General features: G+C 39.2%; 1 protein-coding gene across 1 annotated transcript in view; it reads left to right on the top strand.

The window, feature by feature from the left end:
• Positions 1-26105, top strand: part of NWD2 (NACHT and WD repeat domain containing 2) — a 203842-nt gene that overhangs the window by 103340 nt on the left and 74397 nt on the right. The window contains exon 3 of the mRNA XM_007522796.3: positions 3557-3673. Coding sequence (XP_007522858.1) covers positions 3557-3673 — 117 coding nt within the window. The remainder of the gene's footprint in view (positions 1-3556; positions 3674-26105) is intronic.

Raw genomic sequence — 26105 nt, 5'->3', positions numbered from 1 at the left:
TCATCTGAAGGTAAAAATCTAGGTACTGACATTGTCTTTTAAACTTTAGTTATTGAATAGAGAGAGACAACCTGCAGCACTGATTCACAGCTTGCAAAGCTTCCCCCCTGCAGGTGGGGACCAGGGGCATGAACCAGGATCCTTGCACATTATACTACAACCTGAGTATACAACCAGGTGTGCCACCTCTCAGTCCAGGTACTGCTATTTTATAATACAGGTTTCTATAGCCATAAAGTTCTTTCTAGGGGACCTGTGATGGCACTCACATTACCATGCTTAAGGAACAGGATTCAAATCCCCAAAATATTTTTTGCAAAGAGCCTTCCATGCCTGAGGCTTTGAGGTCCCAGATTCAGTCTCCAGCACCACCATCAGAGCTGAGCAGTGCTCTGGTAAAGCAAAGACAAATCCCCAAAATAGTACTTCAAATGTCTCTCCCCCTCATCAAATAAAATAAATATTTAAAAGATAATATTGGAAAAAAAAAAGCTTCCTTCTAAATACTACTGTAACTGTATTACTTCAGTTTTGAATCTGCTTTTTCTCATATAATTTCTTTAATATAATTTCTGGCTATAAAGTATGTTAATTTCTATATTTGTGAGCTTCCTAAATAATTAATAATAATAATAATAATGTGTATTGAGTTCAGAGAATATACTTTGGCTTATGGTGATGAAGGGAATTGAATTTGAGATTTAGGAGCCTCAGGGATGAGAGTCTCTTGCATAACAATTATGCTGTCTCTCTCTGGCCTGTGAATATGCATTTTGTAAAAGATTTTTATTTATTAAAGGTAGGAGGAAGAGAGAATGAACTAGACATTCCTCTGGCACGTGTGCTGCCAGGGATTAAACTCAGGGCCTCATGCTTGAGAATCCAATACTTTATCCACTCCATTACCTCCCAGACAACAAGAATAGACATTATTTAATCCTTTTTAAGTTTATATCAAATTATGCTACAGGTCTCAATATCTTATCCTGGAGAACAGTCTACAAGCACTTAAAAAGAAATTATATTCTGGGAGTCGGGCTGTAGTGCAGTGGGTTAAGCGCAGGTGGCGCAAAGCACAAGGACCGGCATAAGGATCCCGGTTCAAACCCCGGCTCCCCACCTGCAGGGGAGTCGCTTCACAGGCGGTGAAGCAGGTCTGCAGGTGTCTATCTTTCTCTTCTCCTCTCTGTCTTCCCCTCCTCTCTCCATTTCTCTCTGTCCTATCCAACAATGACAACAACAATAATAACTACAACAATAAAACAACAAGGGCAACAAAAGGGAATAAAAAAATAAATATTAAAAAAAATTAAAAAAAAAAAGAAATTATATTCTGTTGAATATATACATATGTATACCTATAGCAATGGGTGTTAGATCTTTCATAGTTGGTTTGTAGTATTATACTGGTCTTGTACTTTATTGTTCATCTTCTGTGTTCTTCAGATTATTCTGTGAGATTGCAGTATCAAACACTTATGACATTTATAGTTGAACTATTTATTTTTTTTTTTTTATAAAAAGGAAACACTGTCAAAACCACAGGATAAGAGGGGTACAACTCCACACAATTCCCACCACCAGAACTCCTTATCCCATCCCCTCCCTTTTTATCTCATTTCTTTTGTGAGTGTGGCTATAGGGTTTTGCACATGCACAGTTCTACCACTCCGGGGCTTTTATTGCTTCTGTTAGAGGGAGGGAGAAGCATCACAGCACAGCTCCACCATCCATGGCTCTGGAAATGTTATGGGACATGCCCTACTGGGTGAGCTATAGCTAACCCTTGTGTTTTGTGTATTTTAAGGTTCTCTTGTTCATTGCATATGTAGTTATATTTTTATGGTGGATTTCTGGCTTTATCATTTAAAAAATATCTCCATTTCTAGTTAGCTTTATGTTTTAAAATCTCTACTCTGATAGCCACATGAGTTTCCTTATGGCTGTTGTTTGCCTGCTATATCTTTACACTGGATAAACTTTCTGATGGTGAAATATTCAACATCTGCATTCTCTCATATGGGAACAAGTTGAATAAGTAGTCACTGAGTATTTAAAGTAGACTTTTTAATTTGTTTAATTTTAAAATAGTTAACATCCCTCATATTGGACAGTAAAGTTAGGTCTCAGATGTGCTCATTTTAATATAATGTTGTTAGACCTCATAGATTAAAGAGAAAATCCTCAAGTTGGTATTAATAGCTTTTGATATTATAATGAGCTATGTCATTTGGGATATTTCTAGAAGAAATTATTAGCTATATGTCAACCCTCTTAAATGAAACTTGACAGGCAGGAGTAGATAGCATAATGGTTATACAAAGAAATTCTTATGCCTGAGGCTCCAAAGTCCCAGGTTCAATCCCCTGCACCACTATAAGCCAGAGCTGAGCAGTGCTCTGGTAAAATAAATAAATAAAAAAAAAATTTTTTAATGAAACTTGGGGAGTTGGGCGGTAGCACAGTGGGTTAAGCACATGTGGCACAAAGCACAAGGACCGGTGTAAGGATCCCCGTTCCAGCCCCACATACAGGGGAGTCGCTTCACAAGCAGTGAAGCAGGTCTGCAGGTGTCTACCTTTCTCTCCCCCTCTGTCTTCCCCTCCTCTCTCCATTTCTCTCTGTCCTATCCAACAATGATGACAAGAATAATTACAACAATAAAACAACAAGAGCAACAAAAGGGGATAAATAAATTTAATTTAATTTTTAAAAAAGTGTTTTTTTAAAAAAATGAAACTTGACAAAGCAGTGATACAAACACACCTGTGTGAGCAACTGGCGAGGAATAGTAGGCCTTTTGTTCTGCCTGTGGGAAGCAAGGAAAGGTAGTCTTCAAAGCTATAATTGGCAGCATTTACCTTATGCAGACAGAAACTGAGTATAGGGAATGAAATCCCTACAACAAACTTTCAAAGAGGATACACATAAAAGTTTTCACAAGCTTTCAGAATCTTTCCTGGCAGTATAGTCTTTGAAGTGGGAGGACAGGAGCCTATTATCTTCTCTTCTCACACCTTTCATTGTTTCCCAAGACATGTTTTCATACATATGGTGATGAAAGCCCAAGTGTTTATGAAAACAACAAATGCAAAATTTTTTGTTGGTTGTTTTAAAAAAAAAAAAAAGAAATGTAGATGTCTAACTTCAGGTCAGTCTGTCAATAAGCATTGTGGTTTCTCCATCATATATAGTAATATTACAGATTGTTATTTATCTCAAATAATGAAACTGTACTCCACCTGCATTCAGACATGTTTGAAATTCATTACCATCCTAGTAACAATGGCAGCCAGCACTGCCAAGCCTGTAGTGTTCTGCATATTTCATTTTCTCTGGGCTCATGTCAACAGTATCATTAGTGAAAAAAAGAAATTATAATGTTCATTCCCCATCCTACTATGGGATAAATAAATACCTTTAGATGGATCTTAAAAATCTCTAAAGAAAAGCATGCTGCTTTTTAAAGATAAAAGCCAAGTCACAGTAATTTGACATTGTGATTAAGTGACAAGTCTCCTGGTGAATTAATTCTGCCTCCTCTGTTGGTGCACAGGTCATAGATCTGTATTGGGGAGTTGATGAAGATGAATGGGACAGCCCAGAGCTCCAGAAGACCCGGATGAAGCTGCTGGAGGATTGTTTGAAAACTTCTGCAGGTCCATGTTTTGTTGTGGGTATAAAAAACTATTGCTTTATATTAAATTATAGAGTGAGAATTTTTTTGTTGATTTGTGATTCTTAAGGGACAAGCACTATTCTGTAAGAACTTTAAAATTTTTAAACTGTCTCCTTGCCCTCGGTGTGTGAAAATGAAACCCTCAGCTTTTATATATTTCATTAGTTGGTAGAAATAAATAGATAGGGAGAAATAGAAACACCTGCAAGTGGGGACAAGGGGCTTGAGCCTGGATCCTAGCACACTGTAGCATGTTTGCTCTGTCTGGTAACCAGGACTAGGCCCCACCCTCAGCTTTTCATAAGAAGCAATGCAGATTAGCAGTGAGTAATATGCAATGGTGATGGAAGGAAAGACGGGTTTAACAACAGTAAGCATGACCATGGCAGTCCTACTAAAGTTATCTTAATTTTTCTTACCATATTTTATAACACATTATGGTGTCTATATCTCAACATCAGAATTTCTGGCACTTTTTTTTTTTTTAACTCAGTGACTTGTTTTAACACAGTTTCAACCAAATATATTATGTCAAGTCCACCTATGGGGAATGAAACCCTATTAACAAAAATGTTTGGATCTGGAGAGGTTGCATAATGTTAATGCAAAAAGACTTACATGCCTGAAGCTAGATGTCCCAGGTTTAGTCCCTAGCACAAACCAGAGCTGAGAGGTGCTCTGGTTAAAAATTTTTTTAAAAAAGTTTAGTGATTTTCAACTAGATGTTCAGTATAAGCTACAAATTACCAGTTTTCAAGTGGAACGTTATTATTAATTTGTCATTGTTTCTTAAGGACTATTCACTCTATAATACAAACAATGGTAGTAAGATAAGTAGGTCACCCTATGGCAGGGATTATGCAAAAACTGTTTTATCACGAATTAAAACAGATCCTACCTAATAGAGAAGCTGCCCCTCATAACACGTTTTAGAGCTGATGAATGAGTATTAAAGTTATATAACTGGATGCTATATACTCAGTGTAACAAGAAAAATTACTTGTATAGCCATCTATATTCAGCTATCACGTGGGATTAATCAAAGATTCCATTTGACCACTTGATAATAAAGTTCTTACAGAGAATAATGGAGTATATAAAAGCTCCACATTTTAGTATCATTTTATATTTGATCACCAAGTGTTTATTACATGTTACTCTGTTAATGGCTGTTAGGATAACTAGAGGTATGTTGAGTGATCTTTATAAAATTAAGTGAGGGTCGGTCAGGGGACGGACGGTAGTGCAGCAGGTTAAGCACACATGGCTCAAAGCAAGGAGTGGTGTAAGGATCCCAGTTCGACCCCCGCCCAGGCTCCCCACTTGCAGGGGGGGAGTCAATTCACAAGCGGTGAAGCGGGTCTGCAGGTATCTATCTTTCTCTGCCCCTCTCTGTCTTCCCCATCTCTCTCGATTTCTCTCTGTCCTATTCAACAACAATGACAGTAATAACAACAATGATAAACAAAAAGGTCAACAAAATAGAAAAATAGCCTCCAGGAGCAGTGAATTCGTAGTGCAGGCACAAAGCCCCAGCAATAACCCTGGAGACAAGAAAGAAAGAAAAGAAAAAGAAAAAAAATAATAACAAATTTTTAAAAAATTAAGTGAGCGTCAACTGCTCAAGAATTAGCCTAAGAACTGAATGGAAATGTTTAGACAGTGGCAGGTGGACAGAAATCAAAGAAATAAATAAAATAGGTCAGTGTTAAATAGTATTAAATAGTGCTGTAGAGACCAAAACAGAAAAGAAAGGACAGATTGTTGGAGGGTCGGATCCCTTATTTTCTGTGAAGTAATTAAAAGAAAGACTCAGTGATGAAGTGAACTTTGGATGGGAAAGGAGGCGGGAAAGAGCCGGGTGGCTATTCCAGAGAGAAGAGTAAACAGGCCAAGACACCTGGGGCAATATGAATAGGTGGGGAAGCGTGAGAGTGGGGGCCAGGCTATCGGCCTTCTTCATCCTTAAGTTAATTTTAAACATTTCTCTTTTACTTTGAGTGACATAAGAAGCAGCAGTGTTCTGAACAAAGGAATGAAGTCATCTGGCTCACATTTTAAGCCCAACCTGAGTTGTGTGTATTAGATAGAAGACAGAGAAGAAAACAACGTAATAAGCCACTACAGGGGGAAAAATGCATGGTTTGGGGGTTGGAAGAAATGATATCTAAAATTGCTGATATGTCCTGTGATCTGAATGGGATGCAAAGGAAAAGAAAAAAAAAGTTCGGAAAATCATCTTAACTATATCAAGAGTCCTCAGATTAGAATTAGCACCACTAAAGGGCGTCAGGCCATAGCGCATCGGATTAAGTGCACATGGCGTAAAGCACAAAGATGGCATGAGGATCCGGGTTCAAGTCCCCGGGTCACCACCTGCAGGGAGTCGTCGCTTTACGAGCAGTGAAGCAGGTCTGCTGGTGTGTTATCATTCTCTCCTCCTCTCTGTCTTCTCCTCCTCTCTCCATTTCTCTCTGTCCTATCTGGCAATAATGACATCAATAACAATAATAATAATAGCCACAACAACGATAAAAACAATAAGGGCAACCAACAGGAAAATAAATCAATAAAATATTTTTTAAAAAAAGAATTGGCATCACTGGATGTAAATTTCCAGACAGATTTCAGCTCCAGGTGAAGCTGGAGGTTATCACTACTCGGGTTTGGGGGTCATATGTCCCCCAGATTCTCTAGCATTTCTTAGAAGTGTGGCACTGGAGGAGATAATAATAAGCTATTTCCTGGGGTCATTCTGGGAATAGAATTAAATTACAGGACACTTTGTGGTGTCTCATATATAGTCCCCCACAATAAATGTCAGTGTTCTGTTAATAATTGCACCCAAAGCTTTCTAAAGATGAGATCACTTGACTCAGACTGTAACGAGTGCATCACTGTCAAAGTCATCCTCAAATTAATCACTGAGTAAACCCAGGCTACTCAGAAAGGATGCTATAAAAGAAATCAAAACATTGGATAAGTCAGCCAAAATTCCATCAGGTTTAGTTAGAAAGCCAGATTTGATAAACTGAAAAGCACTGTGGGCATGCCCTGGGGGAATGCCAGGTGCTGTAATCTCCACAGCTCTATCCTGATCCAGACTAAGACACACAGGAAGAGAGAGACAATCCCCCTTTAGTAGTCCAGCAGAGCAACTGTCCTATGCGATTAAACATTAATCAGGACCACCAATTCCAACATGTGTGAGCAGGGAATAGATAATTTAAAGTCTTTGAAAGTTTGTGGAGGTTCTGAGAGTTAAAGGTTAATGGGTAAAACATCAGTAACATCTTTATTGAGCATAGACAAATCATTTATCTCACCTTCTGTCCCCTGGTGCAAATTGGAACTCAGGGTAACCAGATGAAATCCTGTGACCAGAGGCAGGATTATTCATGCTGGTGTTCCTAAACTGCACAGGACTTACCTCACTGATGATGGCTTTTCCTGCAGTAATTATGGTAACAATAGGGCATATATTTGTTGCTATTGCACTCTAATTTCCTTATCCAGAACACCTTATGTTATTTCTAGAAGTCATGAAGTCCCTTGTGGGCTGTAGAACATGGCGTATTACTTTCCCCTAATGCTGAAGTCCTTAGCAAGAGAATTTGCTGAAGAAAAACATGCTTTTTAGATCTTCAAAGCTTCACACATATTAGCTTCTACTTGGTTATAATACATTCAGAACCAAGCAATGCTTTAAGTACTCAGAGAATTAAGGTCCAAAGGCAACTTGGACTTAAGTTGAAAAGAGGCCAATGTAATCAGCACTTAATTAAAAATAAAAAGTGTTCTTTGAGATATATTCAATAGCTTAAAGTCCCAGGAGGTGTGAGCTATGTTGCTAGTCTTGGACAGATGGTTGTCCTAATGCTTTTGGTCAAAACGAGGACAGGGTGGTAGAGTACGGTACCTGTCCCTGTGTTCACTTCAGCTCTCAGGGTTAACTCTGGAGACATACCCTGAAACTCCATCATCTCAGCTGAGGAGAAACAGCCATTGTCAACATGTATCAAAGGGATGCACATACAGTGAGGGGGGTGGGGGGAAAGACAGAATTTTGGCTTTACAGAAGCACAAATCACTAATATCATCAGGAAAACAAAACAAAAAAAACCACTAAATTAAAAGTAAATGTTGAATTATGCCATGTGTATTCTGGGGGACTCAAATACAATAATATAGGTAAGAGTTCTTTGAAAACTATAAAGGACTGCATAACTGATGGTTGCATCAGTTATTTATGATTTAAGTTTTCAAATAAGAATAAGTGTTTTCATCTACACCAGACCTTTATGTGCTAGTGTGCCAGGCTAGCGTCACAGGCTGGAGACCAGGAACTCATGGTGGTGTGGTAATACAATTCTTTATTCTCATGGGAATGCCCCAGAGTCGGGTGTGAGCACAGCGGGTTAAACCACGTGGCGCCAAACCGCAGTGGCCGCCTCCCACTCTGCACTCCAGCCCTTCTCCAGGTCAGGATGCAGGAGAGAAAGAGAGGAAGAGGAGGAAGAGGAAGAAACCAGAAACAGAAGTGGCTTTATAGGTTAAAACCAGAAGTGGCAAGTCGGGAACGGAGATGTCTGGGAAAGGGGTTGGAGAAAAGAAAGAGCAGGAAGGTAGAACGCTTCCATAGCAATGGTTGCTAGGGTTTTAACTGGTGGGATTAATGTACCCCGCAGGCAGGTTGGGTCTCAAGGTAGAAAGAAGATAGATCAGGCAAAACAATGATTATGTAAATAGGCCATAGTGTCAACAATGGAGGATGGAGCAGGGGGGCTGCCCAACACTAGTGCAATTTTTTTTCTTTAAAAATGCTGATAATGAGGGAGGTCACTGCTACCAGCCAGCTGGAGTGACCTGCCCTGCCCTGCCCTGCCCTGCCCTGCCCTGCCCTGCCCTGCCAGTCCCCAGGTCCCCCAGCCCACCCTAAAGGCATGAGGGGGTAGATGGTGTGGTGACACAGAATTCAGGGCCACAAGTTCAGGAATTGGGGGCAAGGGACCATTATTTACAGGGTCCTTACATTCTTTCACTTTTAAACTTACTTTATTTATTTGTTTATTTTCCTCACCAGCACCGTACTCAGCTCTGGCTGATGTTAGTGCTAGGAGTTGAACCTAGGACCTCAGAGTCACAGGCAGGAGAGTCATTTGCAGAATCACTGTGCTGTCTCCCCAGCCTTTTATTATTATTATTATTATCATTATTATTACTACTACTATTACTACTCCTTTTCCCTAGTGCCCTGCCCAGCTCTAGCTGATGGTGGTGCTGGGGACTGAACCTGGGTCTCTGGAGCTTCAGGCATAAGAATCTCTTAACATAACCATTATCTCCTCATTCTATTTATTCATTTTTTAATCCCCCCATTCCAGACTGATTTGGGGGGGTAGAAAGAAACAGGGTCAGTTTTGTAAATCACTAAAAAATATATATAGTAAAAATACAGAAAGTATTTTAAGACTTGATTCAGACAGTCAAATTAAATATTAAAGTCAAACATTTATATGGATTTTAACATGGTTCAGCAAACATTGTAAGATATATAGAGCATATATTAACTTACCAGATAGAAATTTGCTGAGGAAGACTTTATTTGTTCTCCAGGAAGAATTTTGACAGTTAACAGACAGATTGAAGCCACAATTGAGCTAGAGTCACAATCTGCACTATTTTATGTGAAGAAAACTGTCATCACTTTTACAAAGTGGAGGTTTCAGCAGAATCTTCCCCTCAACAACATTTGCCCACGATCTTGAATAAGGGATGATCTCACTCATGGGCATAACTTACACACGAGCAGAAAGAGGGAAACACAAAGTAAAACTTGGACTGGTTTGGTGTATTGCCCCAAAGCAAATGAGTTTGAGGGGAGGTGGGGATTTCAAGTCTTGGTACAAGATGATGGAAAAAGACCTATGTTGGAGGTGAGAGTATTTAGAAGACACCTGTCAAGGTGCCAACAACTGTACTGTAAACCATAAAAGAAGATTAACAAAAAAAACTCACAAAGAGGGAGAGGAGAAATGCCTTATAGAGAGAGATCATGTAAGTACCACCTCATCCCCACTCCTCTGCATGTTTTTATGGGAAGAGGTATTTTTCTCTTGCTGTCTCTCTAAATTCAGAATATAGTTTTAAAAAAATCACAGTAAGAATTGTTTGTGGAGCTGGAACACTGACCTTGGACCCTAAGTGAGGACCTGCCTCTTAACAGAAGTTTGTGAGAGATGGTACATTTGTAGTTTGAAGAACTTGAGTTTGAAAAGCTTCTAGCATTCAGGGAGTTGCTCTGAGTCTGTGGAAACTTATCGAATGCAGAGTGTCCTACTTCATCCACTCAACCCTCTGTGTGATGATGTAAAGTCCTGCTGAGAGAGGCATTGGCAGGCTACCCTAGCAGAGCCAAGCCTAGCATCACACCCAGTTAGGGTTTGTGGAAGCAACAGTTAACACTGATAGAAGGAGGCAGGAAACTTCACAGCTTTACATTCAGAGAGACATCCCCATGTCAGAGTCAAGACGGAGTTAAAACTCCCAGAACCAGAGTCTGTACAGCAGATGCAGATCTGTCAATTTGTCAACACAAAAGCAGCCACAGCCAAATTGGGGATGGGGCGGGCAGGCTGACTAGCACTATCATTGTTAAGAAGTATAAGCAGATGCCAAAGCAGGTTCCCCCTCCCACCTCACAGGACTATCAAAGCCACAGATGGCCTTGCTCCTGCAAGCTGCACAGCTGCTCTCAAGACCTATCTGCACAGAGTGGGAGGACAGAAGCCCAATGATCTACAATTTTTGAATGAACCAGATATTAAACCTAAATGACTGGGCTGAGGAATGCATTTCTCAGCAAACTTGTTTTTATAATGGATAGAGGAGTAAAGGAAAAGACAGGCTGTAACTGGAAGAAAAATGTCAGCACTCCATATTTGTACGTCACTGAGTGACGCTACTCGCAGCATGTAACTCACAATGACCCTGGGTCCATGCTCTCAGAGGGATAGAGAATGGGAAAGCTATCAGGGGAGGGAGTGGGATATGGAGATTGGGTGGTGGGAATTGTGTGGAATTGTACCCCTCCTACCCTATGGTCAGAGACAGACACCTATATCACTGCTTCAGTACTCACAAAGCTTTCCACCTGCTGGTGGGGGCGGGGGAGGGAGGGGAGAAGAACTGAGTCATTGAGCATTGTAACATGTGCTCAACCAGGTGTGCCACCACCCCGTCCCAGAACTTTTTACTATAATGTGTTCAGGTGGTTTTTTTTTTTTTTTTTTTGGCCTGAAGTTTATGGAGTTCCATCTGTGTAAACTGATATATTTTCAACAGTTTTGCAAAGTTTTCTCTTCTATCTCCCACCCATCTTCTTTTCAGAGGATTCCAATTACACTTGTGTGAGACTGGTTAAGTCACATCTGTCTTTGTAGCTCTGCTTTATTGTTCCCATTCTTTCTTTTACTGTGCTTCACTTTGGACATTTTCTAATTTATCCGTGGATTTACTAATCCAGCCTTAAACTGTGTTTGGTCTGTTATCAAGACCATCAAAATGAGTTTTACATTCTACGTATTATATAGTTTAGATAGTTCTTTTTTTTCTTTTTTGCCTCCAAGGTTATTGCTGGGGCTCAGTACCTGTATTACGAATCCACTGCTCCTGGAGGCCATTTTTCCCATTTTGTTTACTCTTGTTATTGTTGCCATTGCAGTTGTTGATGGATAGGACAGAGAGAAATCGAGAGGGGGCGGGGAGAGAAAGAATGATACTTGCAGAATTGCTTCACCACCGTGAAGTGACCCTCCTGCAAGTGGGGAGCTCGAACCAGGATCCTTGCACAGTTCCTTGCACTTTGTACTATGTGCGCTTAACCCAGTGCACTATTGCCTGGCCTCCTCTATTTACTTTTTTTTCTTTTTAAACCTTTCATTTAGATAGAGATCCTTCCTTTTATGAGTTTTCCTGTATCTTTGAACCTCTCTATTTTGAATACTGACTTTTTTCCCCTTTCTGTCAAACAGTTAATAAATTCCCACACCTTTAATTTGGTTTCTGAGGCATTCTCATTGTCTTTGCTAAGAGGTTTTATGTGGCTTAATATCACATTTTTTTCTGTCTGCATATTGGGGATCTGGATCAGTAACCTAGAACAGAGCTGTTTATCTTTCATTCTTCCAGCAGGTGTTGCTCTGGCTTTATTTGTTTTGATTACTGGTGCTGCTGTGAGTTCTCAGAAGTTTATAAGTAGAAGTTTCTGGGCAAGTGGGGGAGTATGGAGGGGGTGAACCACTGTGTAGACCTGCTTGGGGGGGGGTCTGCCTCTGTGGTACTACTGTCAACCTTCCTCAAATTAATAAGGACGACAAAAGGGAAAATAAGTAAATAAATTTTTAAAAAAAGAAAAATTTGTCAGTGATAATTTGCAGCACCTTCATGTCATCATATATTTTTTTAATATTTATTTATTCATTCCCCTTGTGTTGCCCTTGTTGTTCTCTTGTTGTAGTTGTTGTCGTTGTTGGATAGGACAATGAGAAATAGAGAGAGGAGGGGAAGACAGAGGGGGAGAGAAAGACACCTGGAGACCTGCTTCACCGCTTGTAAATTGACCCCCCTGCAGGTGGAGAGCCAGGGGCTCTAACTGGGATCCTTATGTGGTCCTTGCGCTTTGACCCGTGTGCTTACCTGACTGTGGTACCGCTCGCGCCCCCTACCCCCACCATACATTTCTTTTATCACCCCAGTGAGGTTATGATTGCTTAACTTCATTAAGATGGAAACTGTAACTTGAATGGTTTCTTTAATTTGCCTGAAGTAACTAGTGAAGAATAGAACTAGGATTTCAAACCAGTTGCCTTTATAATCAAAGCCATAATCACCCTTCCTCTAACAGGACCCTAAATGGTTTAATTGGAGATCATGGTGAAGTCTAGAAACCCTATTCCCTTTCTTCAATCTATGTCTTCCACTATCATAAAAATATAGAGCTGTAGCAAATATATATATATATCGCCTCCTTTCATGGAATTCTTTCACGTATAATTGAATGAAAGAAGATAATTGCTGGGCTAGTGTGCAATTGTACTTTTCTCTGGTAGGGATAAAACTATATTGTCTGAGGCTTTGGGCTCCTGGTGCATGATGGTGGCAAAGGAATAAGTTGGGGCTGAGAGTGTTTTGCAGATAACTATCTCAGTGGGATGACAAATTGTACCCATGTGTCAGCAGCTTTACTAGAATTCATTAATCCCCCAGTATAATGAAAGAAAAAAAAGATTTAAAAATAATAAGCTTGAGTTCTCATACTTTCACCTTTAAATTCATTCAGTATGTACTCACAATAAATGGTCCAAGTCTGCAATAGCAAACCACCCAACGTCTCCTATAGATCTGGAAATGTCTATTTTACACTATTACTCAATAAAGTAACCAGCAAAACAATGTGGCACCTATCAAGTTTCGGACTCTCATAAGCTCCCTGAGCTACCCAAGTTTCTTTGCTCAGATACTAGAAGTAACGTCTCAGAGAGAGCTGTGCACACAGGTAAACACACTTTTGCAAATGTGGTAATATATTTGACAAATGTTAGGGGATCCAAATAGAGAAAGTGGCTTATTCCTGACTCTATGGGTTAGGGAAAAAAAAAAAAAAAAAACCTCTGAGAACTTAACATTTACTCTGAAGCAAGGAGTAAGACTTCAGCTCCACATCAAGGACTGTAGCTGCGAGACTTGGTTGTGTGGAGATGAGCAGTTTCTCAATATAGTTAGACTGTAGGCTTAGTGACTAATATTTGCGGAACATGAAGCAAGAAATGTAGTTTGAGGGACCTGGGAGACAGGCAACTCACACAGCAAGGCAAGTCCCTTCCTGGGTGTAAGATCCAGGGTTCAAGCCCTAACGCCACCACATGGGAGCTCTGTGGATAGTGAAATGATCTCTCTGTCTCTCAGTTAGCCCGGGGAAGACCACTGAACAGTGCTGTCACACACGTGCATGGTCCCAGTGCAGCATTAAAAAAATGTAGTTTGAGGGGCTGGGTTTTGGCTCACCTGGTAATGTGCACATGTTATCATGAGCCATGATCCAGGGGCAAGCCCCGTGTCCCAACCCGTGGCTGGGAAGCTTAGTGAGCCACAGAGCAGTACTCTCTCCTGGCTCTGTCACTCTGCCTCTCACCTATCAATAACATAATATAGTTTGAGAACAGACCTTATGAGTAAGTTTCTTTGCAGGGAGAAAGATATTTTGATTTGATTTGTAACTTGAAATTATAATACACAGTTTTATAACATAGTATTATGTCATATGTCATAGTATTATGACCAGCTAATACAATCCCAATAAGAGATCATTTCATGTGTTCATAAATGAAATAGAAAGGTGAACATAGAGACATTTAAGAAGCAGAATTAATCATTGACTATTTAAATGTGGAAATTGGAGAAGGATATGTCAAAGTGATTATTTTGATAACCAATGTATTAAAGCCTATATGTATCCCACCACTGTAGACACTTAAATTTACTCATAAATACATATTATTGTAGTAACCTACAACCCATAATTTATAAAAGGTAGTTCTTTGTGAAAAATGTTGTCTGTGTTAACCAAGAAGCATACAGAAAGTTCTTCATTAATCATCAATTTTATTTTCTTTTAAAAAATCTTTTTATTTATGCATTCATTTATTAGGTAGAAACAGAGAGAAACTGAGATGGAAGGGGAGATAGGAAGAGAGAGAGACACCTGCAGACATGCTTTATCACTCGTGAGGCTTCCCTCCTGCAGGTGGGGAACAGAGGCTTGAACTTGGGTCCTGACATATGGTAATATTTGTGTTCAACCTTCTCTTCTTCCTGTCATTTCTCAACTTCCTTTAGCATCTGAGGTGCCGAGCTTGTGCAGGTCTGATTGTAAGACTGTAAAGGGCTGAGTGGTGATACATCTGGTTGAGCGCACATTACCAGGGGCAGGGACCCAGGTTTGAGCCTTTGCTCCCCACCTCTAGAGAGGAAACTTCACGGAAATGAAGCAGGTCTTCAGGAGTCTCTCTTTGTCTCTCCCTGTCGACCCCTCCCCTCTCAACTCCTCTCCATCTTATCGAATAAGATAGAAGAAAAAGGCTGTTACTGTGTTTTCCTCTTTTGTTGTGACAAATTGTGAAGCCATTTTCCCAGCTAGTTTGCAAATCAGAGCTGAATAGATTGAAGTAATTGAAATATTTCAGGATTTTAACTTATTTATAGATGGCATCTCTAATTATGAAAAAGCTAACAGTGTTCTTTAACTTGGGCAGGGGAAATTTTCTCCTTATTTTTACTTAACCCAGCACTTGTACACAGCTTATTGTGCAAAAACATGCACTATTGTTGATGAATGCTCTAAGTTTTCCAAGCCTATCATTACTATTTTTATTTCTGGACAAGAAGCAAATACACCAATAGTATTACTCATAACTTAAAATGTACCTCTTCATGTAGTGGCCAGACCATGTAACTTTCACTTAGACATACTTTTTTCTTTTCTTGTCCTAAAATAGGAGCAAGACCATAGATAATTTTTTTCTCGGCTTTGGAAGCAGCAGCTGAGTAAACATTTTGGAAGAAACTTTGAATTATGTCTTTGTGAAAAGGGATGTTAATTGGCCTTGAACTTGAATGTGCTGTAAAAATAGAGGTGACCCTGATTAGCCAACGACAGGGAAGCAATTGTATCTTAATTGCCTCTAGCAGCCTCAGAACACAGTTCTTAAAAAATATAGCAGATAAGCATAAGAAAAATCTAGATTCATCATTGTATCTGCCTCTCTAGTTCTAATTCAAGACAGTCATCACAATAATGATGCAAAAGCTTAAGTATAAAAAATTTCATTCTAGCTTTTCATTTTTCTTTTTTTCCTTTATTAGGATTTAATGATTATTTACAAGATTGTGGGATATGAAGGGTACAATTCGCACCGCCAGAATTCCGTATCCCATCCCCTCTATTGGAAGCTTCCCTATTCTTAATTCCTTTGGGAGTATGGACCAAAGGTCTTTATGGGGTACAGAAGGTGGGAGGTCTAGCTTCTGTAATTACTTCTCTGTTGGACATGGAAGTTGATAGGTTGATCCATAGCCTCAGCCTGTTTCTACCCTTTTCTAGTGGAGCAGGGCTCTGGGGAGGTAGGGCTCCAGGACACTGGTGAGGTCTGCCCAGGGAAGTCAGGTTAGCATCATGGTAGCATCTGCGACTTGGTGGCTGAGAAGTTTAAGATATAAAGCAAATTGTTTAACAATCAGGAATGTAAACGAATATAGCAGATGAAATTTGGGATCTTCATGTTGGAAGAAGCTAGGAAGTCTATTTTAGGTATATCCCAAGGGGCCATCACCCAAACTAAGAGACTCCTCACAGAATGGGAGAAGATCTTTACATGCCATACATCAGACAAGAGGCTAATAACCAAAATATATAAAGAGCTCACCAAACTCAGCAATAAGAAAACAAATAACCCACTTCAAAAGTAGAGAGAGAATATGAACAGAATATTCACTACAGAAGAGATACAAAAAGGTCAACATACATATGAAAAATTGTTCCAAATCACTGGTTGTCAGAAAAATGCAAATAAATACAACAATGAGATACCACCTTACCCATATGGTAATGTCATACATAAGAAATTACAGCAACTAAAAATGCTGGAGAGGTTGTGGGGACAAAGGAACCCTCCTGCACTGCTAGTGGAAATGTCTATCAGTCCAACTCCTGTAGAGAGCAGTCTGGAGAAATCTCAGAAGGCTCAAAGTGGACCTACCCTATAACCCTGCAGTTCCTCTCCTGGGGTTATATCCTAAGGAACCAAACACACCCATCCAAAAAGACTTGTGTATACGTATTTTCATAGCAGCACAATTCATAATAGCCAAAACCTGGAAGCAACCCGGGTGTCCAACAGATGAGTGGCTGAGCAAGTTGTAGTTATATGCACAGTGGAACTACTCAGCTACTAGGAATAATAAATTTTTATTTTTAACTATGCTATGTGGTATGAACAAATTGACATCAACTTAAGGAGGTGTTTGATTTTAGTCTACCTAAGGTACGTTCTACCATGTAAACTGAGGTTCTTAGTACCTCCACCTGCACTGCATTTCCTTGTGTTTTTATTAATCATAAACATTATATTCCCTTTTCTTATGTTCTCTTAATAGAGAACCAAAATAACTGTTAAAGAATTTAATGAAGTTCAGGATGGAAAGCTGTTTCTATTAATTTTCATCATTGATGAGATAATGACTTCTGTTTTTTATTCTAATTAAATTGTTGAAGCTTTTTAGGAAATTAAGGCAGATAGAGTTTTCTTGTTCTCCCTTTATCTTGTGGTTGGGTTGTGTTTTCTGATCCATCTCTCTACTCTGTTCCTTTTGAAAAGTGATTTCAGGCCATTGACATTTATTGATATTATGGAATGAAGATATATTTTAATGTCATTATCCTAAACTTTTAGAGTGTTATGATATATGGCATGTTTATGGTAATGTGATTGTTTATAGGAGACCTTTCAGAACTTCTTTCAGGACAAGTTTGGTGATAGTTGATTCCTTCAAATATTGCTTGTATAAGAAGGTTTTTATGCCTCCATCTAGTCTGAATGACAGTCTAGCAGGATACAGTAGTCTTGGCTGAAAGCCTTTCTCATTGAGCACTCGATAGGTATCTTGCCATTCTCTTCTGGCCTGTAGAGTTTGTATGGAGAAGTCTGCTGCTAATCTTATGTGTTTTCCTCTGAAGTTGACTCTTCGTTTTTCTCTTGCAGCCTTAAGGATCCTTTCTTTATCATTATTCCTTTCCATTCTAAATATGATGTGTCTTGGTGTCTTTAAGTCTGGGTTAATTCTGTTTGGGACCCTCTGGGCTTCTTGAACCTTTATGCCTTTTATGTTCTCTGAAGAAAGGAAGTTCTCAGCTATTATGTCCTATAGAATGCTTTCCTCCCCTTCTTTTTCTTGCTATAATGCCTATATGCTTTATATATATCATAAGTCATCCTATATATCTCTGTTGTTGTTTTTAGTATCTCTTAACCTCTTTTTGAGATCCTTCTTAGTTTTCTATAATTCATCTTTGATCTTGCTAATTCTGTTTTCTGCCTCACTGATTCTGTTCTCTCTCTCCTCTGTTGTTTTCTGTAGCTCAACTATTTTGACTTTTTAACTATAAGTAGATTGTTTATCTTAATCACTCACTAGTGACTAAGAGATAAAACAGGGTGTATTGAGGGAAGCGTACTGGGAGAAAGCTACTTTAACACTTAATTATATAACTTGGGAAAAGAGAGGTAGCTTTTTACATTCTGTAGGAAAGTAATTTGACAGGCTAAAATTTTTTTTGGTTTTCTTTTCCTTTTATTGTTTATTATTATTGTTGTTGTTGTTATTTAAAATGGAAAATATGAAGGAGTGAAAGATAATACAACAGTGCAGCTTCCTTCCATGTGGTGGGAGCTGGCCTTAAACCTGTGTCACACACACTGTGAAGCAGTGCACCATCCAAGTGAGCTGTTTCACCAGTTTGTAATTTTCTTTTATTAATTAACGGGACAGAGAACCAGAGCATCTGGCATGTGCAGTACTGGGCATTGAACTCAGAACCTTGTGCTTTTGATTTCAATGTTTTTTTTAATTTTAATTCATTTATTGATAAAATGGAAACACTGACAAGACCATAGGATAATAGGGGTACAGTTCCCACCACCAGAGCTCCATATCCCATCCCATCCCCTGACAGCTTTCCTATTCTTTATCCTTCTGGGAGTATGGACACAGGGTCATTGGGTGCAGAAGGTGGGAGATCTGGCTTCTGTAATTGCTTCCCTGCTGAATATGGGTGTTGGATCTATACTCCTGACAGGCTAAAATTTTTACTGAAATAGTCCTGACATAAAATAAGTTTTCAGCTGTAGTGTGAGTACATTTTGTGGATTAATTCATTTACTTGCCCCTGGATATTTACAAGGAGATTGCTGCTGTTACAACCATTGTACGTACTGGGTAACTGTAAAATAGCAAAAAAAAAATATTTCTAACTCAGCAGGACACACAGCTACAAAGAATTCTGCACACAGGACGTAAACACAGGTACTCTGGTATAAGGGTCTTACATGCTAACCACTCTATCATATTGCTTTTCAATTTCTCAAAATTCATATTTTGTCTCCTTGAAATTAAGATAAGTTTATTTCAGTCTACAAAGACATCTTAGTCATTGAGTTTTCAATTTTCTGTAGAACACAGGCATACACTGCTAGCTCACCTTACTATTATGCCTTTATCTTCTATTGATCAAAGTCAAAAGTAGCACTCCTGACTTCAACACTTCCCCCTCTTCCAATTCATAGTTTTCACTGTGGTACTCATTTGCCAATATGCTGAGTAGCACAGAAAACTGTTCATTTTCTTCGAGGAATGGTTATTTTATATCTAACCCCCATAAAATTCATCACCCTTCTAGTCCTTGTGGAGAAAGTAAATGAAAGTATACCTGTTTACATTTTGATGGCTATCTGTGGTCACAGCTTTAGGTGGAGTTACGAAGACATGAGGCAGAGATCAAGACAAAAATCAAGGAAGAAGAGGACGGGCGGTAGCGACGCAAAGCGCAAGGACCGGCGTAAGGATCCCGGTTCGAGCCCCCCGGCTCCCCACCTGCAGGGGATTTGCTTCACAGGCGATGAAGCAGGTCTGCAGGTGTCTCTCTTTCTCCACCCCCCCCCGTCTTTCCCTCCTCTCTCCATTTCTCTCTGTCCTATCCAACAACAATGACATCAATAACAACAGTAATACCTACAACAACAATAAAAAAATCAAGGAAGAAATTAAGCTTGTTGTAAGACATACAGAGCTAAATTGAGATTCACAAGAAGTAGACAATAAACAATGCCAGTAAGGGGTGTGGCTTGGCACACCTAGCTGAACATGTATGTTACCATGTGCAAGGACCCAAGTCCAAGCCCCCACTACCCACCTGCACGGGGGAGCTCCATGAATAGTAAAGAAGATCTTCAAGTGTCTTTTTTCTCTCCCTCTGTCTCCTTCTCTCCTTTCAATTTCACTGTACCCTATCTAATAAAAATTAAATTAAAAAATAAAATAAAGGAATGGCCTCCAGGAGCAGTGGATTTGTAGTCCTGGCACCAACCCCCAGTGATAAACCTGGTAGTGATTTTAAAAAAAGAATGCCAATAGGAGATGTTTATGTGGCATTTTTTGTGTGCCACACACTGTTCTGTACAGTATTTGTGTAAGTTCACTGAAGTAGTAACGAGGTAAGTACTACTGTCAACCCATTTTACAGAAAATTAAATAAGCACACTGTGTGGAATCTGAATCTATGCAGACTGACAGTGAGGTTTGAAGGCTTAACCATCCTAAATATTTTCTCTTGTTCATTGTTACAAATTGCTTCTTCCTAAACTCACTACCTAGCCTTTGCCTCAAAAGTAAGGTCAGTTACATGAGATATACCGAATAGTAGTACATGGCTGTGCACATGCATCACAATACTGTAAGGCTTGTCGGAGTTCAGCCAGTAAACGTTTAGTGGCTGCAAATCACCAGGAACAAGGAATATGTTAGAAGTTGGTAGCTTATAATTTAATATGTGTATTTCCAAGAAGCCAGTTGCTTCTTAGAAACATATTAAGAGGGCCAGGTGGTGGAGCACCCAGTTAAGTGCTCATAGTACTGTTAGAAAGGACCTGCACAAGAACCTGGGTTCAGGAGTCTGGTGGTAGCACAGCAGGTTAAGCATAGGTGGCGCAAAGCGCAAGGACCGGCATAAGGATCCTGATTCAAGCCCCCGGCTCCCTGCCTGCAGGGGTGTGGCTTCACAAGCAGTGAAGCAGTTCTGCAGGTGTCTTTCCTCCACTCTGTCTTCCCCATCTCTCTCCATTTCTCTCTGTCCTATCCAACAACGATGACATCAGTAAACTATAGCAATAAAACAAGGGCAACAAAAGGAAATAAATATAAAACAAAGAATCCGTGTTCAAGCCCTCACTCCCCACCTGCAGTAAGACACTTCCTAAGCAGAGAAGCAGGTCTGCAGTTGTCTTTCTCTCTCACTCTGTCCCACCTCCCCTCTCAATTTCCCTGTATCCTATTGAATAAAAAATGGACAAGGATAAAAAGAAAGAAAAAATGGCCACAGGGAGCTGTGGATTCATACTGACAGCACCGAGCCCCAGTGGTAGCCCTGGAGGTGATAAAAAGAAAGGAAGGCAGGTAGGCAGGCAAATAGCACCACATTCTCAGAATGCAAGTATTTGTTTGTATTCCTTATCATCCCTAAATGCATGTAAAAGAAAAAAAAACGGAAATGATAGAGTATCCAGCCCTATCTGCTAAATATCTACTAGCCACTGCTTTCTAAATTAGGGAAAAGGGGCATCACATTTGTCTTCTAGTGGCAGAAAAGAGCTGATAATTTATACCCAGATGGTCAGCGATCAGTTTAACAGCAAGCCAGATAACCTATCATCAACATCAATTCTAGAAGAAAGACTCTTGGAAAACATTTTACAGATTAAGAAAAAAAATGGACTAAGGAAGGAAAAGTAAAAATAAACTAAGATGGCATATGGAAGTTATTTGCTACAAGAAATCAAAGGTTTTAGAAAATATTTTGCATCTCAGTGACATGCAGAAGACTCTTTACACTGAAAATCATTTGGAAAGAACAGAATGATGTGAAAAAACACAGGATGAGTGAATTGCAAGATAAAAAATAGAATTAACACAGTAAAAACAAGTCAGTGATACAAAGAATAGATATAAACACATATTGTGTTACGTAGATAGAAAAACAGAAAAATGTTAAAAGGCAAAGTGTGGAATCCAGCCTTACAAGGACAGATATGTTCACAAAGAAGAAAAATATAATAATGAGGAGAAATAATCAGCAAAATAATTGAAGAAGAAAATTGCAGGAGGCCAGGCAGTGGCACACCTGATGCTCTTTACAAGGACCTGCACAAGGATCCAGGTTCAAACCCCCACGCCCCACTAGTAATGAGGATGGAAGCAATGGAACAGGTCTGCAGGTGTCTGACTTTCTCTCTCCCTATCTCCCCTCCTCCTCATTTTCTCTCTGTCCTATTGAATAAAAATATGAAAAAGAAAAAAAAGGCCTGCTAGAAGCAACACCAAGCCCCAGTGACTGGAGGCAAAGAAAAACAAAAGGATAATTTTTAGTTACAATAAAACATATTTTTGGTTATCTAACAAAGTGGAAAAATTCATAGAAGCAAAGTTAGGAATAATAAATGTGATTTAGCAACAGGTAAGGAAATAGTCAACAACAAAAGCATAATTCCAAGTACTGGGTAAATGCTGTATACCTACCTATGAGTTACATATACAAGATTGGAAACATTTTTATCATAAGAAAACTTTTGAGATTAAATCAGGTATGATTTAAAATCATGTACAACATCATACTGAGAAAGTGACATAGCAGAATAATCAGAGTACTTTTATGAGATTATTGAATATAAAATTAGATTTAATAAGATTTAGACTAAACTGGTGGTTGTAAAGGAATTGACAGTTCATAAAAGCAAAGCTTTCAAAGAAACAGGCTTTCTTTTGCCTCCCTCAGTATAAGCAAAATAGTATTATCTGTGCATTCTTCTCAGCTTTCAGGAAACATTCCCATATTAAATAAGCTGTCCTGTTGCAAAGATAGATGTGAAAATTATCCTATTCACTTTTTAAAATAGCATAAAAAATGCATAATCCTGATACGGAAAACATAAAGAGCACAAGTTTAGTATAGGTTTTTAAAAATTTTGAAAAGCTTGGAATTAAAGTTTTGTTTTGCTTTTGTTTGGGATTTTTGTTTTGTTTTTTCATTTTATTTCGGGTCGGGGCTAAGTGGTTTTCATATGAGAGAGACCAGAGCACTACTCAGCTCTGAACTAAAGCTCAGGCATGCCAAGTCCTGTGCTCTGTTGCTGAGATTATCTGTCCAGCCCCCAGAACTCTTTATAAAATAGTAAGCCAAATTCAAAACTGCGACCAGGTGATGGCAGAGGGGAAGCTTCACAAGTGATGAAGCAGTGCTGCAGATATCTCCCTATCTCCCCCTTACCTCTCAATGTCTCTCTATCACTATCCAAAAAATACATTTTTAATAGTTTCTTAGAAGAATACTTAACACATGGTCTGGGAGGTAGCATAGTGGGTAAAGCATTGGACACTCAAGCATGAGGCCTCAATTTGAATCCCTGGCAGCACAAGTACCAGAGTGATGTCTGCTTCTTTTTTTCTCACCTATCTTTCAAATACATTCATGCATACAAACATGCATGCATACATACATACAACTAACGTACTTAACAGTTAAGGTAATAAAAGGCAACTGCAGAAATGTAACTAAGATTTATTATTAGAAAGTTCCCTTAGTGGGGGTCAGGCGGTAGCACAGCGGGTTAAACGCACATGGCATGAAGCTCAAGGACCAGCATAAGGATCCCGGTTCAAGCCCCCTGGCTTCCCACCTGCAGGGGGGTCACTTCACAAGCGGTGAAGCAGGTCTGCAGGTGTCTATCTTTCTCTTCCCCACTCTGTCTTCCCTTCATCTCTCACTTTCTCTCTGTCCTATCCAACAACTAAGACATCAATAACAATAATAACATCACAACAGTGATAAAACAAGGACAACAGAAGGGAAAAAAAGAAAGTTCATTAGTAAGAAAAGTGTTCATTTCAAGCTGATGCCTAAAAGAGCACTTAATTAAATTCACATTCTAACCAGTCATGAATTCTACAAACCTCTCAGTAGAGTCTCTCACGTTTGTAACCAATTTTGTGGTTGCTAAGTACATGTTATAAAACTAATGTTTGACAGGTATAGTAGATTGCAGATAACTATAAGGAAAGAAAATATTTAAATTGCCCATAGCCTCACCATCCATAAATATAATGGCTTAATATTTTAAACATGTGCAAAGCCATCTGCAACTTCTTGCCACCTTTTTTTCTTTAATTTTGTTAATCATCCCTGTTCTCAGTATACTTGTTGTTATCTCCATTTTCCTATTGAGGAGACGGATGAGGAGAAAGGTTAGGTAGCTTGCCCAAGGCTGCTAGTCACGCAGCCATGTTAAGTGAGGTGTGAACTTGATGTTACTTTAAAAACCACTCCCTTCAATTATTTTGTAACACTGTTTTGATTTTTTTTTTTTTTTTTTTTTGCTGTGGCAGCTTCACTGATGTTCTATGCCTGAATGATTGCACTCTGTGTGGACTTGTTTTTGTTTTTCAAGACAGAGAACAAGAGACAGAGAGGGAGAGGAGAGACACTGCAGCATCACTCTATCATTAGTAAAATTTCCCCTTTGCATGCGGCTCCATGTGGCCAGGAGCTTGAACCCAGGTTCTTGCACATAGTAATGTGTGCACTCTCCTAGCTGAGCCATCTCCTTGTTGACACTGTTTTCTTTAGAGTATCCAATATTTGGTCATAACATTTTCCAAAATAGTCATCTTAATAATATTCTACCATATGAATGAACCACTGTGTATTATTGATTATTTTTAAATGTGTAAATTACTCCTAATTGCTTACTATAAATTATTCCTCTATCATTTTCAGATAGTTCAGACTGCCTACTTTTTTCCTTTGAGAATTAACTCCAAGATAGAGGATTAAAAGATAAAGATCAAATGTCTTAAGCATATGTGAGGCATTCTCGTTTTGCGCTTGTCTTCTAGAAAGATTCTGCAGTTTGTTTTTCTACCTAGAGAACATGAGAATTTCTATTCTCATAGCAATAGATCTAAATAGTACCAATATTTAAAACTTACAAAATTGATAGGTGGAGTAAAGGTCTGTATTTTTTACATCTGTGGCTACTAGTAATCTTTATAATTTTTCTTATGTTTATTAGTTGTGCAGACTTGTTTTGTAATTTGCCTTTTAAATCCTTCCTTAGAGAAAAGCAATAGGTTTAATAGCTAAGGGAACAGTAAATTTTGTCAGTGGGTCTAGAGCAAGATGAATACTTTTAATATTGAAGAAATAACACAGAATTGTCCTCACTATAGTGCTCCTTTATGAGCACTGATATTAAACATGATCTAGGTATTCCCAGAAATGTAGGCTAATCCTGGTCTAACATTCCAATCTCACTGAAACTGAGTCTCTTCTCTTTCCAAGTGACAAGAATAAATTTAGTGGTTTACTACTAAATTAGGATAATCAGTGCAAAGTATTTATTTCCCAAATAGACTCCAAATAGTAACAGTTTTTTTTAATATCATTGCATGCTTTTCTATCATTTACTAAGAGCTCTATTAAGACTTAGAACTTTGGCTCCCAAAAGAATAAAGAATAGGAAAGCTATCAGGAGAGGGGATGGGATACGGAGTTCTGGTGGCGGGTGTTGTGTGGAGTTGTACCCCTCTTATCCTATGGTTTTTGTTAGTTTCCTTTTTAAAAATTAAAAAAAATACTTAGAGCTTTTTGGGTACTTATTGACAGATACTAACTCTGAAGAGTTTTCTTTCCCTCCCTTCCTTCCTTCCTTCCTTCCTTCCTTTCTTCTTTCTCTTCCTTCCTTCCTTTTTCTTTTTTCCCCCACTAGGGTTATTGCTAGTATCAGTGCTGGCACTACAAATCCACAGCTCCTGGCAGCCATTTTTACTTTAATTTTTTTCTATTTTATTTTTTTATTTTATGTGGGGGGGCTAGAGTTTATTATTATTATTATTATTTCCCCTTTTGTTGCCCTTGTTGTTTTATTGTTGTAGATTTATTATTGTTGTTGTTATTGATGTCGTCATTGTTGAATAGGACAGAGAGTGTCGTTCGGCGCCGTGGAGAAGAGAGAGAGGAGGTCCGGAGCACAAATCTTTATTTGCGCTGGCACCTCAGAGTTGGGTGCTAGAGAAACAGGTTGGGCCACGTGGAGGCAGCGAAAATGGCCGCCTCGCACAGTAACCTTTCCTGCCTCTGAACACCGAAGTGAAGCGCTGGCAAGAGAGCAAGGTGCGGAAGAAGAAGGGCTTTTATAGGAGCAGCTTTCACAAGAATGGGAAGGGGGAGGAGTAACCATAGCACTCCAGGATAGGATAATAACTCTCGTGAGAATGGGAAGGGGGGGAGTGACCAAAGCACTCCAAATATCACGGGGAAATAGACAATGTCCTGAGGGCACAACATGGCAAAACAGGCACTCCAAGAATGCCCCAACTCTTGCGGGAACTAGCAGTAGCCTGAGGGGAAAACATGGCAGATGTGACTGCATCTGCACAATATCCCAGCATCTCCCCCTTTCCTTTTATCTAATGCCCAGGGCAACGGTGTGTAAAGTCTATGAACTACTCAGGGTCAGTCTATGAAAAACCAGCAACGTGAAGGGAA

Source organism: Erinaceus europaeus, chromosome 3, assembly GCF_950295315.1.
Source record: "Erinaceus europaeus chromosome 3, mEriEur2.1, whole genome shotgun sequence".
In the NCBI taxonomy this organism is placed as follows: Eukaryota; Metazoa; Chordata; class Mammalia; order Eulipotyphla; family Erinaceidae; genus Erinaceus; species Erinaceus europaeus.
The sequence above is the reverse complement of the archived record's forward strand: the minus strand, read 5'-3'. Positions and strand labels throughout refer to the sequence as shown.